The 20,286-nt window shown below is 42.6% G+C and overlaps 1 protein-coding gene and 1 long non-coding RNA gene across 4 annotated transcripts in view; one reads left to right on the top strand and one right to left on the bottom strand.

Annotated features, from left to right (window-relative positions):
* Positions 1–2,345: 2,345 nt before the first annotated feature.
* SEC14L1 (SEC14 like lipid binding 1) overlaps positions 2,346–20,286 on the bottom strand; it is a 42,262-nt gene continuing 24,321 nt past the window's right edge. For 2 of the 3 annotated variants that reach the window (XM_079966025.1, XM_079966024.1), the window contains exons 8-17: positions 19,979–20,168; positions 18,820–18,908; positions 17,518–17,588; positions 16,571–16,742; positions 15,944–16,078; positions 14,355–14,489; positions 12,545–12,796; positions 11,567–11,745; positions 4,635–4,736; positions 2,346–2,871 (exon numbers count right to left, since the gene is read on the bottom strand). In XM_079966025.1, the coding sequence (XP_079822151.1) occupies positions 2,856–2,871; positions 4,635–4,736; positions 11,567–11,745; positions 12,545–12,796; positions 14,355–14,489; positions 15,944–16,078; positions 16,571–16,742; positions 17,518–17,588; positions 18,820–18,908; positions 19,979–20,168 (1,341 nt within the window). In that variant the 3' untranslated portion in view covers positions 2,346–2,855. Of the gene's footprint in view, positions 2,872–4,474; positions 4,737–11,566; positions 11,746–12,544; positions 12,797–14,354; positions 14,490–15,943; positions 16,079–16,570; positions 16,743–17,517; positions 17,589–18,819; positions 18,909–19,978; positions 20,169–20,286 lie in introns of those variants that run through there. The other variant, XM_079966026.1, reaches the window with a different exon arrangement.
* On the top strand, positions 4,625–17,838 carry LOC307210416. The gene is made up of 3 exons (XR_013835976.1): positions 4,625–4,759; positions 14,433–14,599; positions 17,525–17,838. It is a non-coding gene; the product is annotated as an uncharacterized lncRNA (long non-coding RNA).

The following is a 20,286-nucleotide window of genomic DNA, read 5'->3' as shown; positions in this document are numbered from 1 at the left end:
TAGAGGAGAGCTGGAGTCAAATGCTCACTTATCCGCAAAGCTAACTGGGTGACCTCGGACCACTCACTCTCCCACAGCCTGCTGAGAAAGAGAGGAAAGGAATGGATGTTGATCTCAGAACTGGGAAGGAAGGTAGGAAAAAATATACAAAATTTATACAGCATTTGTGGGAAGCTAAGGGTACCAGGGATGCAGGTGGCGCTGTGGGTTAAACCACAGAGCCTAGGGCTTGCCGATTAGAAGGTCGGCGGTTCAAATCCCCGTGATGGGGTGAGCTCCCATTGCTCAGTCCCTCCTCCTGCCAACCTAGCAGTTCAAAAGCACTTAGTGCAAGTAGATAAATAGGTACCACTACGTCAGGAAAGTAAACGGCGTTTCCGTGTGCTGCTCTGGTTTTGCCAGAAACGACTTAGTCATGCTGGCCACATGACCCGGAAGCTCTACGCTGGCTCCCTCGGCCAATAAAGCGAGATGAGCGCCGCAACCCCAGAGTCGGCCACGACTGGACCTAATGGTCAGGGGTCCCTTTACCGTTACCTTTAAGGTATCAGCAGGTGGCAGTAGAGGTGAACTGATAAGGTATTATCATTAGTGCCTGCAAGTATTTGACAGAGGTGAAAACAGAGAGGACAAGGCACCAAGTGTTGCTGTTTCAGCAGAATGTACCAAGCATATTTGTACAGAAGCTATGGATCTCCTGGGAATCTGCTCCCATGAATACTCAAGAAATCTTTTCCCCAGCCTGACATCCTCATTGCACCAGCTGATCACCCTCACGTAGAATTAAGAGCAAAAGACATGCAGTATTCCAAAAAATGAAAAAGTGGGTGTGCCTAAGGAGGGCATGTTCAGTTTAGGAGGGGCTGAGCCAGTGCAAACCAGGAAGAGGAAACGGCCTCTTGTGCATTGTAGAATTTTGTAAAGATACTTGGAGACCCTTTGCAATCACCTAGGAAGCACTGGCACCCAAGGGTGCCTAGGTGACCCTTGTCCTTAACATAGGTTGACAGATACAGCATAATACACAGAAAGTTTGGTTCTGGGCCACATTCTTCCCTGTAACCAGGCTACCCACGTTAAGCAGCTATACCTATCCAAGGTCTGCTACTTTTACGTAGCTTCCGTCTTCAGACAAAACCTAAGCTAGTGAAAGCAGAAAGTGCAAATGGAAAGGCATAGCCATGAATTGAATGCCACTCATAGCTGCTGCACTCTTGAACCCTCTCAATTTTTGAATCTATCCCGTGGCTGATTAAACTGCACTCTCTACAGCAGTGATGTCCATTCGGTCGCCTGCATTGATCGTGGGACCCCTCTTGATGTCTTGATGGGTGTTCTTTAATTGCAATCAGCCGACGAGTTAGGAAATGAAAGTAGTGGTTACCGCTGTGTTGTTCTTTTAGGTTAGCGATTTCTCCCCCTCTTAAAATATATATATATATATATAATGGGAGCAGATCGCAGTCTCTTGTGAGTTGGACATGCCTGCTCTACAGCAAGGGCGGCAGAACTACAACTCCCATCAGCCCCAGCCGGCATGGCTAGCAATGGTGTTAGTTGTCTAACAGCCCAACAATATGTAGAGGATTGCTAAGTTCCCCACCCCTGCTCCCAACACACACACACACACACACACACACACACACACACACAAACCACCCCAAAATAATTTGCTGCCTGTGGCAAAGGGCATGGTGGCAATTCCTATGGACATTCCATATGTAGTAGCCAAGTGGGCTGGCAGGGGAATCTCCTTCAGTGCACCTGAGGAAAGCAAGCTAGTTCAAGGGCTGCAGGACTGGGTGTATGGCACCTCCCAACCAAAGAGAATTGCCAGGGTCTGTCCCTGTTGCCCCCTAGCATATTCTGCCTGAAGTGTTTGCCTCATTCTGCTTAATGGTAGAGGATAGCTAGCCTCTCTTGCTGTAATCACACAAACTATTTAAGGGGTGGGCTTGTAATACATGAATAAAGAGAGCTTGAGTATGGAATACAGTAGTAGACCTGCCATCTGTATTTCCATAGTGAGGTGTTTTTAATAAATATTGATTAGTGTTTGTGTGTGCGTGTATACACAAACACACACCCATCAGAGATTGATATTGGCCCAAAGTCATGAAGAATGCATTGGATCAGTGCAGCGGAATTCTCCGAAATCCTCCATTTGAAAGCGGCCTTAGAGAAGAGCCCTTTGAGGTCTGGAAGTACTGCCTGCCTTAAGCCCCAGAGAGGTAAAAGAAAAAAGGGGGCAGTCATATGTGGCACTGAGAATTCAGTAGTTTGACTTTCCTCGGCTCAGCCCTGTTATACCACCTCTTCTTCAGCTGGGAAGAAATAATTCAGACTTGTTTTCCCAAACAGTTCACATTTATTATTGATACAAATAAAAAAAAATCTTTTAAAGACCGTTATCTTATTACCAAGATTGAGGTAATATGTTTACAAAACATTTACAGAAATTGATATGAAGTTCATGAATACAGATGAGGAGAGAGGGGAAAAGTTGTTAAGTTCAGTCAAGGTAAGACCAGCAGAATTATCAGTTCTGACAGGAAGGAAGGATCGCGTAGGTAGGATCACACACTATGGAGAAGAGGATAAGTTGGGTAGGTGATAGTTGCCATGGCACTCCATTTTTTAAAAATGCTGCTTTTTGTGATGTATGGACCCCCTCAAGTGTTTGTGCTTTGAGCTCTGAAAGATGCATTTGACTTCTAGGAAAAAGAAGTATCCCCATATGGGACACTTCTGAGCAAACTTAATAGATCTTCAGACAGGAGAAGTGGCTGTAACTACAAAGCCAGACATCTCTGAGCTGATGTGGACTGTTGAGTGAAGTGGTTTCTTTACAGCTGTCAGCAAAATCGCCATCTGAGAGAAAAAGAGAGAGAGAGAAAGAGGGGACCATCCCTTACAAGTGGGGAAAAAAGAGGACATGCCCTTTTGCACCAGGAACACTAACTGGCTGCACATGGCACTATGCTGCTTTGAGGCAGGAGCTATGTTCATGACTGCATATCAAGCATTAAAACCACTTCTGAAATCATGGGGGGGGGTGTCTTATTAGTTAAGCAGCTTATCACAGAGCATGTGTGAGTTTGTGACCTAATGTATATTCTGCCACCCTTCCTACAATTGGACCAATACTTGAAGGGTCACCTTGACCTAATACTTCAAACACCACAAGTGTTAGTTGTCTAATTCTTCGGAAAACTGTTTTAGTCAGCATTTTACAGCCTTTAAACGAACATAGGCATTTGGCACCCTGATCCTAAACCAATTTCCACAGAGCACAGCACCATCATATTCTACAAGCTCCTTCTCTGGCCTAGTTCTATTTATAAACAAGGGGCTTTTATTTTAAATATATTTCAGATCTGGGGTGGGTTGAAGAGGATACAACTTCAGCCGTTACCCTCTTTTCCAAGTAATTTGCAGCCTCTGAAATGTTTTAACTAGCTGGCTACTAAGGTCCGATGCAACACAGCAAACTTAAGACTGGCTGAATGTTTTGAGCTTTCCAAAAAATACATGCAAGGTTTCAAGCTGAAGTCTCTCAAATATGAAGGAAGTAGCAGGGAAAGGATGATTAAAAGAGCACTTAGCATAGTAATTAAAGCCCTGGTTATAGGAAAATTGAAGCTGCAATAATTGTAGCCACAGCAGACTACACTTGTGTTCTGGACAGGACGCGGTGGCATCTTAGTGACATGTGAGATTTTCATTGCAGTTGTAGGACAGATAAGAATCTGAGAAAAGAGCAGCCACCCCCTTCCACTCATCAGCTCTTGGCAGAAGAGATGCCAGCATTCAGTGGGTTCAGGGTAAAAAGATGCAAGTTGGGGCAGATGGGGCTCCGGAAGTTTAGGAAGTTGAAACAAGTCTGCTCTGTCCTCTTCAGTGCTAAGAGGTGCAACTTTATAGACCTGAAAAACCTTTCAATGCCCAAAACTGGAATTATTAAGCCCTTAGCAGTGAGATTAAGTGAAATGTATGAATGTCAAAAGGGCTGCCTGAGTAGACCAGAAATTCTGCTTCCTCCCCCGAAGGCAGCACTCACCTATGACAGAGCTAGAGAAAAAGGTGAGCAGTTCAGCCAGGCACCAGCTGGCACTTCATGAAATGTCAAGTATTCTAGCTACTGCCTTCCTCTAGACCTAAATGCTGGGCAGAAGCAGAGGAAGACTCTCACAGCAGCACGAAAGGAGGAAGTGTTTTTGCACTTTGTGAGAACCTCACTGGCAGGAGCTTTAGGTTAGATTTCTAATGCACTATAGAATGTCTTGAAAGGATGGTATTTTAAAAAATAAATTCTCAACCACACTGATTACGCCTTTCATTGCAAAACAGCCCTTGCATGTCCAGGTTAGGATTTGTGCAAGCATGTTTATGATTGGGGAAGGGGGGAAATACTATGGTTACCGCATTAAGACTGGATACACTTTCAGCTCTAATTCAAAACAAAACCAGTATATTTAAATGCACACACAGCTACTTTACTATCTATAAAAAGGCCTTCCACATGTTTTTTGTTTTTGCAATTGTCACCGATGATTAAGCTGTATTGCAGTTGGCTGCTATAGACGAGGGTCCGGCCATCTCATCAACTGGCTTTTGGCTGGCAGTGGCACTACCTGGAAATCATGGAGCTGGAGTGAGACTGGCCGGAAGAGGTTGTAGCAGCACTGAGCTGAGAAAATCCGCTGTGACTTGATTCAAGGCTGCTCATGGACCCTCTGCAAAAGAGACAGATAGTAAGGTATTATACAAACTTGTGTGTTTTTTAGTTTTGCTTTTTGCTTTTGTTAATTATCCTGGTTGGGTGGAAGTTCCCTCTCTCATACCTAGAATCACAGAAGTTGGAAGGGACCCTGCGGATCATCTAGTCCACCCCCCTGCCATGCAGTCTCCAGCTGTCCCATACAGGGATCAAACCTGCAACCTTGGCATTATCCTGTGCTTTCCAGAACAGTAGCTGTATTGGTTTGTTGCACTATTTTTTTTTATATTAAAAACCTCCGTATACTCTCTGCCCACCAGCAGCATATGAGCTCCCACAAAAGGAATGTTGTCCTCAACAGAAATGATAATAATTAAAAAGTTGCTCTGGTAAGATGAAACCAGAGTGAATGGGAGTTCTTTTCTTCCATCTAAATTCCAATTTAACCCTTGATTCAGTAGGAAACTATTTAAGAATTCTCAGTCCTTAATGCCCTTGGAAGAATTTCAGTTCAAGATAATGTTCAGATATAGGGAAAGAGACTTCTTTCACTTCTGACCTTCTTGAATGAGAACCAGGTATTTTGTTTAAAAGCTCTCGTTAAATGCAGGTTGTATCCAAACCAAGAGGTTTTAAATATGCTAATGGATTTGCACAATACTATACAGCCAGAGTGAGGCAGCTTTGTGCTCCTTGGGTCCAACTGCATCTGAAACTAGGGGCAACCAACTTTTCAGGTTGTCTACTCTAGACACATTCTGCACACAACCACCGTTAGGGGTATTCAAGTAGGCATTTCACATACGAGTTTGGCTTCATGAGAATCTGTTCCATCACAAAATATACTTGCAGTTTTTGGATCCTTTCAGCTTTATAGAGCCCTGAATAGTTCCCTGTGATTACAATCTCTTGTCATAGAATTGTAGAGCTAAAATGGACCCCAACAGTCATCTAGTCCAACCCTTTGAAATGCACATGGTCCTCCATCCAATTTGAAACCATACTGGACCTTGCTTAGCTTTGCAAACATGCTAGCAGTTTTACTGCTGCATCTCTGATCTTGGTGGTCAGGTAACTCCATTCAGAATAGCTTCGCCTCCCTCCCTCCCTCTTTCTTTTTCCTGGTTCCTGCCAACTTTACTTAATACTCATATTTGATGTGCAGTAAGTACTTTCACAACATTGCTGTTCTAAGCAATTCTGGCAAAGATGGCGCCGAGGTAAGACGCTCTTATCGGAGCTCAAAGAGATCTTTTAATTAAATGTTGCCGGTTCTCCTCCCTTTTGGATTCTATTTCCTTTCATTATTTCGCTGTGCGTTTGAACATTTTATCTTATCTTATCCTCCTCGGTGCCGGGACTTAATGAAGTTAAAGAAGTTTTAACGAAGGCTCTCAGACATTCCCTCTCGAGCACTAAGGCACTCCCTCCCAGTTACTCGTTACTTACCTCGCAGCAGTCCAGCTAGGACCGAATGAGAATTGAACGAGATTGTGACCAGAGAACTTTAGCACTTTATCATTCTATTTAGAAGTCTGATCTCATTGATTTAAGAATCTAGTAATGAGAAGAGGCAAAAGACCCAGGTGCCTTGATATAGAAACTGACACAGAGCCCTCTGGTTTTAAACAGAGTAATCTAGATAATTACCTGCTACCTCAAAAACAGCACGTATCTCCTCCCAAAACCTTCCTCAACTCCTTACATGGAAAGACAATTGAAGAGATATCCCTAGGAGTAAATGAGGACAAGGCTACTACTCCCATAACCGAGGCACAAGCACTAATTGATAGAAAGGTGGAGCTGCTGGAGGAATGCTGCCTATTGACTGCTCAAACAGTTCAAAAAATCTTTGAACAATTACAAAACATCTCCAAGAAGCTGGATAACCCAGATGAAAGGAGGCAACTCACTCCTTTTTTGCCATCCTTAACAACCCCTGGAAATAAACAGAACAAATACAAATTTATACCTCTAAATCAGTCAAAAATCAGAGGAAGCCCCCCTCACTCAATCAACCTGATACTGAGGCCATGTGAGATTGTTCTCCACATTTTTCCATATAGAGGACCCCTACCTTACTGGGAGTCATCTTTCTGGGCCAGACACCATCTAAATCTGCTCCTTGGTTCTGAGGGCGGAAGCATTGACTTAAAAGCAGTCAAGAGGCTCACTAACGACGGATATTCCAAAAAAGTACTACTAAGATTTGGTAGTCATAGAATCCCAACTAAAATCTTAAGGGTAAAGGCTCATTTAGCCCAGAAAGGAATTTTTCCGCGCCGACATTTTGAAGATATATCACCCAGACCATTGTTTGCATCTAAAAGACAGAATAAGATGAACAAGGCCATTCCACCAGAAGCCGACATCTCCCCTACCCCCGTGGAAGAACCCAGTAGATGGGAGAAACCGCAGTCAGCTACCCGGAAAATTACGCAAGAAAAATCCAAGCTCCCAAACCATGCGACTGTAGCATCAAATAACAACCTCGCCCTTGACACAATAGACTGGACAGTCCCAGAAGAAGAAGATCTGCTGAGTAATTTTGCCAAGCTACCAGATAAAGAACAAATAAACATACTCAGTAAATTGACGAAACTACAGGCCAGATTGACCGAAATTCACCGACAAGGTCAACAAAATGCAGTAGATACAATACACAATCAAACTTTACACTTGCCAGCCTTTTCCCCAAAATGCATAGTCAAAAAGAGAGCTGCAAATGGAACTTTCAAATGTATAGATGCAGAGCTACAAATCCAGCCGCCTTTAGAATATGAAACGGCAAGGAAAAACTCCAGAAATGAGACTACAAACTCCTGGCTGAGATATCAAATACTAGCTCCAAACGAAATAGGTACCCCTTATTTAAGTACCACAAAGGACTCTAACTTTGCCGAACAAAAGATGACCTCCAACAGACCTGACACACCGAGCTCAACACCTAATGAGGCCAAAGAAATGGAAGTAGAGACTAAAAACAGTCCTACTGTCCATAATAGCCCACCAACCACAGAAATCTCTCAGGAACAAGGAACAGTTAAGGAAGAAAATCAAGAAAGGGAGGAAATTCTAATTTCCCGCACTTTAAAAAAGAATCTAAAAGATCCACCATTACGTCCCCCACCGAAAGCAGCGACAAATGGCTGTATCTGCACAAGAAAAAATTCCTCGCTGGACTTAATGACAGAACTAGAATGACTAAATGCTGTCAACCAGCCACCAACCCAAAAACGGATCCTACGCCTGTTGTCCTGGAATATCGCAGGGTGGGGAAACAAAGACGGAGACCCAGACCTAATGAACTTCTTTAAGGATTTTGAACTAATACTCCTACAAGAAACATGGTCAACTAGAGATATTAAAATTAACGGATTCATCTCCTATACGAAACCCGCATTGAAAACAAACACGAAGGGCCGGCCGAAAGCAGGGTTCTGTTGTATGATCAAAGACAACTTAGGGTTTGAAATCAAGCAACTAGAAATATGTTTACCACTTGCACAAGCTCTACTTTTAACCCAAAAAAAAGACTCTTTGCTACTTGTAAATGTCTATATCCCCCCAACCAAAAACAACATCAGTAGTGAAAATTGGTCACAACTAACCTTTTATATAGAAAATCTGTCCGATAAATACCCAAATGCCTCACTGATAATAGCAGGTGATTTTAATGCCAGAGTGGGAACCAACAATGAACAACTATGTAGCAAACTAAATTGGAATACTGATAATGATATCGCACATGCCCTGAAAATAGGACGATTCTCCAGAGACAGGGTTGTTAACAACGAAGGCTTACGCCTACTTGAATTATGTAACAACTTTAATTTGCAGATTGTGAACGGTTCAACAAATGGCGATAGAAGCGGGGAGTTTACATACTTCTCCCCCCGAGGATGCAGTGTCATCGACTATATTCTTGTCCCTTATAATATTATAAATTCGATCATGGACCTCAAAATTGGAACGCGCACTGAAAGCGATCATCAGCCATTATTGCTGTCTATTAGCTTAAAGGACGAAACCAAAATAACTAAGCACAATATCATAGAACCTTCTCAATACAAACAAATGACCCAATTAAAATGGTCCCAGGAAATGAGTGCAGAAGTGGGGCATAAACTTACAGCTAACCTGAGAAAACAAGTATTATTCAACTTAAAGACCACTAATTCCTACTGTGATATTCCTAAAATTTATAATGAAATCTTCCAAATGCTTGTAGAGCTTAGTACTCCACCTAAAGTTTGGGAACTTAAATATAGCGCTAGCCCTTGGTTTGATGATGAATGTTTCCAGCTAAAAAGAAAACTGCGCCAAACATTTAAAAATAATCGCACTAAACTAGAGCCCTCTTATCTTGATGAAAAAAGAAAATACCATTATATTCTGGCCGAAAAGAAACAGAAATACGCAACCCAAAAATGGCTACAATTATTCGACTCAATTCAGAGTAAAAACAACAAAGCGTTCTGGAGCCTAGTGTACGGAGGACTGAAAGCCGAAAATCAACTAACTCTGCCACCAATTGCAGAATCCAAATGGTCCCAACACTTTACATCTGTATTTAACAATCTACACGGTGAACTTAAAGGAAATGAAACCATTAAAAATAAAATTAATAAACTCCAGGAGTGGCCAAGGGTAGAGGAAGAGGAAATTAGAGAGATAGTTAAAAACTTCAAATCGGGGAAATCTCCTGGGCCAGACGGTCTACCAATAGAACTATTTAAGACCTATATAGATTGGTGGGCAGAACCCTTAGCTCAATTGTTTACTCTTATAGATAAATATGGGACCATACCTGAGATATGGTTAAGATCAATAATTATTCCAATCTTTAAAAATGGCGACCCAAAAGAACCAAGGAATTATAGACCGATAAGCCTACTATCAGTGATAGGGAAAATCTACGCTAAGCACCTCTTATCTAAACTTCTTACCTGGATGAAAAATCTAAATTTACCAGGGAAAGAACAAATAGGTTTCTCCAAAGGTTGCTCTACTCTAGACCACTGTCTTACACTTATGCATCTGGTTGAAAAATACAGATCCCAAAGGCAATCTAAGATATACGCTGCTTTTGTAGATTTTCGTGGTGCATTCGACTCAATTGACCGCCCAAAGTTGTGGAGGAAACTCACAGAATTAAAAATTGATCAGCGCTTATTGATTCTAATGCAAAATCTACATTCTTCCAATACCTGTCAAGTCAAACTTAACACCAAAGGTCACCTCTCCTCAGACATCCCAAACTCGAAAGGGGTAAAACAAGGGTGTATTCTTGCCCCCTTTCTATTTAATTTATTTTTATCAGACTTGCCAGATTACCTTCAAAAAATAGAATCACATGCCCCTAAACTCAATCAGAAACCAGTTCCTCTCTTATTATACGCAGACGATGCTGTCTTACTATCACTAACGAGCTTGGGTCTGAAACGTCTTATATCTTCACTGATCCTTTACTGCGAATGTAACAAACTCTCTATAAATTATGAGAAGACAAAAATTTTGGTCTTCTCGAATGGTTGGAAATTAGAGAAATGGAAAATAAGAGGGCAAGAAATCCAACAAGTGAAAATCCATAGATATCTGGGAATCTTATTCCAGAGCAACTTAGGGTGGGCAACCCATCGCACAAATGCCATAAAACAGGCAAAGTGCATCTCATCAGCAGTTGCCCGTTTTTATTATCAGAAAGGTAATCAATTTATTCCTGCGGCCAATCAGATATTTCAAGCAAAAGTGCAATCCCAGATATTCTATGGTATCCCGCTATGGGTCCAAGCATATAACAGTGATATAAAAAAGATTCACTCCAGCTTTTTGAGACGTATTCTTGGACTCCCTCTTATGATCAAATATGAAACAATGTGCGCAGAAATAGGCATACACACAATGGAATACTGGGCATGGTCCACCTCAATAAAGTATTGGTTACGCTGCCATTTTCGCTGCCCTCCATCAAGTCTGCTCGCTGATCTGCTCAAAGACCCTTATAAATCAAGATGGTATCAGCACCTTGAAAAAAAAATTGAATCTTTAGGCATCGAGCTGGAGCTCCTGTACAATTCTAATGAGCAATATATTCTCCATAATATCCTAACTAGACTAAAGGATGTCGAGAGACAAAATATTATGGCAGCTGTAAACAAAATTTGCTCCCCCAGATTCTACGATTTAAATATCTTAGATTGCAGAGCCAATTACGTCTCTAAATTAATAATCCCAGCCCAACGTAGGGCTTTTATGCTGGCCCGTTTGAATGTTTTTCCCTCAGCATTTGTCTGGGGAAGATATCAAAACATTCCCAGAAGCAAGAGATTCTGCAGATGTTCAATGAATGTCCCGGACACTGTAGAGCATATCCTCTTTCATTGCCCATTGTACAGTACGCTCCGTCAACGCGTGCTGTCCCCCCTTTCGGGTGGTCTGGAACCCCAGCAAGCTGAATGTGTGGGACTCTACCTATCCGACGCTGACCAAAGGGTAACGGCGGGGGTAGCCGAGTTTTTGGCAGCAGTCCTCCAAGGAGCAGGTTAACAAGGAAAACCACTGATTCTATATGTATATATTTATATTTGTATGTAGCCAACTCCTGCCTTTTTATATATATCTCAAGGCTTTTATATGTTATTTTCCTTTTATGGTTTTACCTGCATAATGCCTAATAAAGGTTTGATAAGTAGTAGCAAGGACCCTTCTTCCATGTTTAAAAGGCCTTCACAGTATTGCCTTTCAACCAAGCAAATCATAAGAACTATTTTTTATTTTCCTTTCAGGGGTCTTTCCATTGGGATTTCCCTGGCATGGTGCTTGCAAAGGCACAGCTAAGCATACCTGAAATCTTCTGACCCAATTACTTCTGTGTAGTACATCACTTTGCACTTATGAGATGAGACCTGTAGAGATGCCAAGACATCGTCCACACGAGGCAGGCTGGTTGTAGCACAAGCAGGCATACTGTGAAACTTCCACTGGAGAATGTAGAAACCAGGCCACCTTGTCACATGGGACCCCTGAAAGCAAAGCGGGGGGGGGGGGGGGAGGGAATCCCAATGAGCTTCGTTCACAACTCTGGTTTGCAACTCATAGTGAAGAAGCAACAGTATAAATCTTCTCTATAACTGTTTACTCCAACAGGACTCACAGCTAGATAATCACCTCAGAATGTTGTATGTGGCCATTTTAGTGTTGTGGGAAACTGATGGGCTGCAAAGTGTTTCAGCCTTACAGTTGTGGTGATACTCAGCTCCCCCAACCCCCATTGGCTGGATCTTCTCAAATACTTGATTGATATAGCTGGGGATAGGAAGTGGCTGGCAATCCCAGGGCTTTCCTTTTAAAAACTGACCAGCACCATCCTACAATCCCTTACCATTCCACAGCAAACAGTAAGGCTACATACATTCAGTAAGGCCACTCATGACACAAGGCAACTTATTCATCGCCAATTACTGTTGGTTGTGATCAGATAGCCCACCCCAAGAGTGCTGTAGTCCAGCGATGGAAACCCCGTAGCCCTTGAGGCATTACGGACTATAGCTCCCATCATCACTTAGTTGCGCTAGCTGGGGTTGATGTTGCATTGGGAGTCAAAACATCTGCAGGGGCATAGAATTGGAAGGGCTCAAGAGGGACATCTAGTCCAACCTCCTGCATTGCCTAATGTGAGGCTCAAACCCACGACTCTGATATCATGAGTTTCATAACCCCTTCTGTAGTCTCTTGTTACCAATTCAAGTGACTTCTGTTTGGGGTAGAAACCAGTTGAAAGTAGCCTAACAACATGGATTTTGCCTAAAGGCTGGTTCTCACCTGCACGCTCTCCCCTTCTTTACAGCTAAGAGGAGACTCCACCATGCTGTAGTCCCGCCCCAGCTGCCAGGCTTTGTCTATCAGTTGCACATTATTGCCACCGGGAGAAGTAATGCTGTGGGCCCCCAGGGAGTCCTTTTTCGGAGGCTGTGGTGCTCTCTTGGAGTGATAGATGTTAAATACAATGTCACCTTTGCAAACATCAAAATCCCAGGTGATCACAGACGAAGCTTCCACAATCTGAATGAAGATCTAGAGAGTTGGAGGATAATTATATTAAAAGCTCGGTCAAAGCAAAAAGCCTTTCAATGAGAAGAGCCAATTTGGCTCTGCTGTCAAATTCCACACACTTCGAATGCTCTGGCGTAGAAACCCACTGTGTTTATATTTGCTACAAAACCTGCTATGAGGGATTCTGTAACCAGATGCAAGAGTTTAATTGCTTCTGCATCCAACTGCGTAACATTTACAAACAAACATTTTAAAAAGCAGTACAAAGTCAAATTACACAGTCAATTTTCATTTAGGCCCTACAATTAAATAAATTTAAAAAATGTTATTTCAGAAGCCATAGAAAAGGGGGTTAGGTAAGAACAAATTCACCCTTGGCTTTATGAAAGCAATGAGATGTGGAAGCCCTTTCTGCCATTTTGAAAGCTCGCTGTTTGTCAATAGTTGGACGTTAAAGCAGCATGAGAGAGCATCTAACTGGATGCATCCGATGGCATGGGAAAAGTCATCTCTTTTTAAAAAACAGCCTTGAATACTACTAATGCAGAATAGCTGGAAGTCTAAATATGATATAGGCAATTGTCTGAACTTTTGTTACTTTTCATTAGATATTCTTATTAGATGCTAATTTTTGTGATTGTGGTTTTTTCGCAATGTTAAGGTTTCTTAATGATGATGTGTTTTCCATTGTAGTAACCTGCCCTGGGACCTTAAGGTGAAGATAATAATATAGGCCTTCCAGTGATCGAAAGGGAGAGTTTCTACATCTAGCATATCTCTGTCCTGCTACTTTAAGGAAATGCAGATTAGAAGACTGGCCCTTCAATAAATGCTGCTGGGGGAAAAAATTGGTGGCTCAACTGCATCAATATTTTCCCAATTACTACATAATAAAAAGGTAGATTAAAAGTATGCTACAGGCACCAACTGAGAGTATTCAAAGTGCACCGCATATTGTTTTCTAAAAAAAAAAAAAAAAGTTTAGTAAGGGGGGGGGGAGTCAAGGGTTGCCTTCACAGCAGGACTAGGAACAGTAATTTGAGCTGTGCTCAAATTCCAGGTGGGCCAGAAGGGCTTGATCCCCTTATCTTTTGAGGCAGTCCCCTTGCTACTACTTTTAGCAGACTTCAGGAAAGCAATATTAGACTAAAAATGGGGGGTGGAGTTGTGTGCCTCTCTACTTCTTCCCCTTATTTCAGCATTGTTCACCAACACAAGCTCATAAGAAAGGACTTAGAAGGAACTAAGAAGATGTTTCAGAAAGTCCACTCTTACCAATAACTGTCCATGTGAGGCCGGCTTGCATTACTAACAAAACAGCTGAACAAAGCTGAGTAAGATTTGAGCTCCTCTGTTGCGAATAGAAAATGCTTAAGGTAGCATTTTTCTAACTGTGGAAGAGAAGAAGATTCCTCTACTCAGCTGAACAATTATTTTGAGAGTGGACTAGTTGAAATATCATCTGAAGCACCTCTAATTGCATAAAGTTGGCATGAAGCCCATGTCAAACCAATGAAGACCTGAGCTTGTCTTTCATGGATAGACAATTGGATGCAAGAAAGAAAACAAGGAAACTCACCTCATGGGGAGCTCCTTTGAAGACGCTTGCAGACTGATAAATTGTTTCTGTCCACAACTTTATATCTTCATTTTCCAGTTCTTCTGCTGTACGGTATAGAGATTTGGGAACCAGCCCACCTTCTGGAACTTCACACTTCAGAGATTTAATTAAGGTGGAGGGGAGAGAAAAATCAGAATTAGATCTCTACTCAAACAGATCACACCTCAAAAAGAATCTGCTCAGAAGTAAAGCTCTTAAAGGATGTGAGTTATCATTGAACAAAGCCACCAAAGAACACATGTGAATTGGTTTGTAAAAACTGTGTTTGTGTGTCCCACCCCTTACAATTTCATATTGGTTCAACAAGACCAAACTGCAAGTTTGTCTGTTTGGAAAATTTATTTAGTGGATTAGACCCTCCACCCCATATTCTTATTCGATTCTCCTGGTGCTGTTGTTTTTACAGCCAAAATGGCAACAGCCACACAAAGTGGTCCTTAGCAAAGTTGGGTAACCCTGAGAACTGCAGGTGTATAAACAACCTTTCAGGGAACCAGTGATTCTAGATGCATTTGTTAATTAGAATTGCAGTGTGCTTCACTGATTGAGTTATCTGAATGTAGGGAATGGGAAGGGGGAATTACACACTTGACAGTGGGGCTTCCCTCATGCTTGATCCGGAAGGTGCAGTTAGTGCAGAATGCCACAGCAAGAGTGTTGCCAAATGTGAGGCCCTATGTCAGCATATAACACAGCTCTGCTCAGAGATCTGCACTGGTTGCCCATTTGCTACCGGGCCAAGTTCAAGATGTTCCTATTCATATATAAAGCCCGTAACAACCTGGGACCAGTTTGCCTACAAGATCGCCTAACCCACACATGGCCACTCGACCGCTTGGATCAGTGTAACTGCCACTACTTACAGGTTGCCACATAATAGCCGTTCTGCATTTGTAAGAACTCAATTCTACTTGGAACTCCCTGCTTATTGAGATTAAGCAGGTGCCTTCCACTGTACTATTTTCGGCACCTGCTAAAAACATTCCTGTTTAGACAAGCCTACCCAGATGCGAGTGGCGCTGTGGTCTAAACCACAGAGCCTAGGGCTTGCCGATGAGAAGGTTGGTGGTTCGAATCCCCACGACGGGGTGAGCTCCCATTGCTCAGTCCCTGCTCCTGCCAACCTAGCAGTTCGAAAGCACGTCAAGTGCAAGTAGATAAATAGGTACCACTCTGGCTGGAAGGTAAATGGCGTTCCCGTGTGCTGCTCTTAGTCATACTGGCCACATGACCCGGAAGCTGTATGCCGGCTCCCTCGGCCAGTAAAGTGAGATGAGCGCTGCAACCTCAGAGTAGTCCGCAACTGGACCTAGCGGTCAGGGGTCCCTTTACCTTTACCCAGATGTTTAGAAAGCTAAAGTAATTTTAATCTGTATTAGTATTTAAACGTTTGCATGTTTTAACATAGGGTTGTGCAGTTTTCCTTTTTATCTGCTGTGCACCACTTCTGGGTGGTGGTGATTTTTACAATCAAGCAGTGTAGAAATTTTATGGAATAAAGAAAATAATCACTGAATGCAGTTCTGCTACAACAACTGTTTACTTACCATGCATTCTCCACCAAGAAAATCTGGAATGATTTCTTTGTCAATATAATCCAACAGCCCACCAGGTCCTTGATAGTCATTGCCAGCATAGATCAGGAATTTCTTTCTTGTGTTGTCATCAATGAATGGACTGACCTGCAAGTAAAATACTAAGTTAAAAAGGTAGCTCACTGACTTTGAGGGGAAAGAGGCAGCTTCGGAGACACAGTGGGAAGTTCTGGGGTACCTAAATGAGCAGGGTGCAGCCACCCATCTTTCTAGAGGGGGTAGATTACAGCCTCCAGTTGCTTCTCCCTGTGGCTCTGCCTGTCTGCAACTTTGTGAGCTGGCTCACTTGCCAAGAGGGCTGTTGACACCAAGTGAGTCAAATCCCCGGATCCTCAAATGGCTTCAAGAGGATACTTTTACTATTGGTGATACTCATAAAAGTGGCATGCTCAAGAGGTGAACTATTCCACCAGGCCACATTACTACTGTATGTAACTGGATTGTTCTTGGTTCCAGAAATGATGCTCCCTATAAAAAAAAAAATGTTGCAAGTGTTGACCATGGCTATTTTATAGTACAGGGCTGGGTCCCATTTTCCAAAGCACAGGTCCCAAGGGAGACAAAAGCAGATGAACGTACCAGTGTCCAGAGGACTGGAAACACCCTGGGAGCTCGCAGAATGAGGAGGCGCCCCAAGGTTTCCGGATAATTGGCTTCGACTACCTCAATGATCCTTAGCAAAGCCTTGACGCCAGGCCTCCATAAGTGACGCATGTTCAGGCCCTCCAGATCCACCAAACAGGTCCAGCAACTGTTTGCCCCAAAGCAAAGACAATGAACTTACTAAATGTGTCTTTTTAAAACAAAACAAAAACCTCCCCACAGCTCTCCCAAAATCAGATTTGCTGAAGAGGTTTGTATCAACCACTAGAAAGCTGCTTTACTCTAGCCTCACCTTGCCTTAGTTGTTGGGTGCATCACTGCACTGACGACATTCAAGGCTTCTAGGGCAGGCATGGCCAAACTTGGCCCTCCAGCTGTTTTTGGGACTACAGTTCCCATCATCACTGACCACTGGTCCTGTTAGGTAGGGATGATGGGAGTTGTGGTCCCCAAACAGCTGGAGGGCCAAGTTTGACCATGCCTGTTCAAGGGAGTCCCCAGTGTCATAAAACTCCCTTTCATCTATACTCTGAGTGTGAGGGATGACAACCTGTCTTCACCCTGAATGAGGAGCAGGTGAAAATCTACTTCCAAGTGCCACATAAGGCATGGAAAGCCGGTTTCCATGTTTTCCTAAACGTTTGGCTGAAACTCATGTGAGATGTGTCCTCCTAATTCATATGTGGGCCATGCACCTCACTTTGAAATCATGGCTTTGGGCATGATGCACTGCAGTGGCCAAACATGGCGTGCCATTGCATCTGTGGGCACGGGGACAGGTTGGAGCCCTCATACACAGGAATTTCACAAGTATATCCCCTTAGCTAACATATGAATCAATATAAGAGTGATTAGCATGGAGTCTCTCAACACTTCACATTCCACTACTCATTATATTTCCTTTAACAGCTATTCTCTTTTACCTTATAGGTCTTCCAAACACTTTTGTATTTTCTTCACACCTCCTCAGTCCTTCTTCGTTAATAGAGAGAACCTAAACACACACACACACAAATGAGAAACAAGGATACTGCAGAGATGCGGTAGCAGAATAGCCATGGCAAAAATCAGGACAAAGAAAACTGCTTCTATCACCTCTATTTTACCTTTGAAAGGAGATAATCATCCCGTTCCTGCTTTCCCAATTCACTGATTCTACAGACTTTTCTGATGTTCCCCTAACTTAATTTCTGCATTATGTTTCTGCTTTATGTTTGTCAGCAATAATAGAAAAAGCTACCCATCCTCATGTTTGGAAGTCTCAGAAACTGAACTGAGTCCCCCCACCCCCAATGTGGTAGGAATGTGGGGGGGGGGGGGGGGAGAGACTGGAGTAAGTATACCATTAAGAAAGACTTTAGAATATGAAATTCCTCTGGATAATGGAAAGACTGGGCTAGGTGGGAGCAGCCAGAATTCTATATGCAGGGAAACTGGAGTTCTTTGTTATTTTCAATATAACAAAATGTGCTAGTTTGCTAATAATGTAACCCCCCTGCCCACTTCATTAGTCCATTCTTGAATAGATTACGTTATTGACAAAGAACAGGTATTTAATATTATGGCAAGCTGGATTGATTGCATTAATATTCCACATTTTCTCCAAGGAGCTCAAAGTGACATACGTAGTTCTCCCCTCCTCTTTTAATCAGACAAGCTAAAACTGCTGCATGATAAAAAGTTGCAAGAGCTGGCCCAGGGAAAAACTACAGACCAAACTCCATAACCTTTTTGTCTGGCTATACCACAGAATGTTATGGGATGAGGTAATATAGAGGACTGTTCTACTACACAGTGGGGAAATCACCTTTTTGCAAATCCCCATGCACACACTAGAAACCTGGCCAATGGGAAACAAGCTGGCTTAGAAACTCCCCCCTAATGTGCTGCTTTCCCCCCTTTGCATGCTGACATTTTTATTTTTAAAATGGGAACATTAAAAAAACAACAACCCACCACCTACAACCGGAGGTAATGCAAGCCACTCTCTGACCTCAGGATTCCACCACCTCACCTTCCTGCATTTGTAAACCACAAAGTAAGACAACTCCACCCAACCCACAAAGAACAAAACAAAACTTCTGATATTCTGGCAGAACAGTGTGAAAAATGAACACAGATTGACGAGGCCAGCCACAGTGTGCTCATCTTTCTAATGTGAAGCAGAGCTATAAAACAGGAACATTGTGTTCACTACCAAAACACATGGCATCAAAGGAACTTACATAGCGAAGCAATGCTTCTTCCCCGAGAGCTCGCACCAAGCCTTTGGTGTCCATCTGGCCAAGTCTCAGCACGTACAGTGGACGCCCATCTGAACAAAAAAGAACAGCGGCAACTGTGGTTTTGCAAGGGCAACTAGAATGATCAGTGTTTGCTTGGCAACTTTGGTTTCTATGAAAGCAACTGTCGCTCCTTGGCTGCAAAGGAAATCTGAACTTTGGCATAGCTTAACTCCACCACCTCATTAGGAACTCGTATTAGCAAGAATCCTGGGGTGAAGGAGAGGAAGAAACACACTTTGTATGTTCTCATTAACGTTGTAGGAAACAGGACGGTGCTGGCAACTTGGCACAAAGCTATAAAAAAATTAGGCTGCAGGACCAATTTAATGTATTGGTCAATATTATCTGAATGATTGCAGTTTCAGGCAGAACTGCCTTAGGAAAGCTTAACATTCCTACAGTCTGAGCTATTAATGGAATGCAGCTAGATGAAAACCTAAAACTATTCTTTAACCCAAAGTGTGTGGCTTTGAGGATTGAATAAAATCTTTTATAAGTTTGTGAGAAAACTGTAGAAGCTTTAGTACTTGAAAGCAGAATACTTGGCATACACACACAAAAGACAAAAGTTGCTGTAAGCCCCTTTAAAAGTTTAGGTATTTCACTTAAAGCACAACTTGATGCAGTAAAGCATTATTATTTTTTCCCCACCATGAAGGCTAGTTTTTTTTATTTAAAAAAATCAAGCTGAATTTCTCAGAATTCCAATATACATTATTGCCAGCTTTTATTCTTTGAAGCACAGCTTTCGGGGGCCAAGTAATTTTAACAGTGGCAATATTTTGTTTAAAACACTATCTTTAGCAGCAGAGATAACAGACACATGTCCTCGCTTGTTCCAACGAATGCACACTGTGTATGTCTTTTGGATGACGTTTCTGAAAACTATGCTTTCATGTCTTCAATCCTGCCCGAATGATGCTTGAAAAACAGCGTAGTGATTCAAAAGCATTTTGTTCCTACCTCTGCAGGAATGTTCAAGGGACATTTTAAAAATCTACAGAGAACCTTTCCTATGGCCCCTTTTGCTACACATACCAGCCAAAGTGAATAATGGGCTAACAACCTATGCTTACATAGGGCAGCAGGGCTACTCTACCTTTGTCATGGTGGTGCCAGCCTCCAGCATAGTAATCCTGAAGTACTTGAGGAGGGTTCCAAGTCTCCAGAATGTAGTCCACCTGGTGCTGCTTGCGCCACGTTAGGGACTGGCACATGATCTCTCTGGCTTTGTCAATGTTGAAATCTCTCGCACGCAGGAATCGTAAGATATGCTCATCTTTTGGGATCTGCAAACATCAGTGAAAGGGGGCTGAAAGTTACAAACCAGCTGATTCCAAAGTTATCTAAATGGTGGAGGTGAATTTCATTTGCTACTGAGCAATATCCATTTTACACCCTCAGAGC

This window comes from Podarcis cretensis (genome assembly GCF_951804945.1).
Source record: "Podarcis cretensis genome assembly, chromosome: 2".
NCBI classification, from domain to species: Eukaryota; Metazoa; Chordata; class Lepidosauria; order Squamata; family Lacertidae; genus Podarcis; species Podarcis cretensis.
This window is presented reverse-complemented; position numbering and strand designations above follow the sequence as displayed.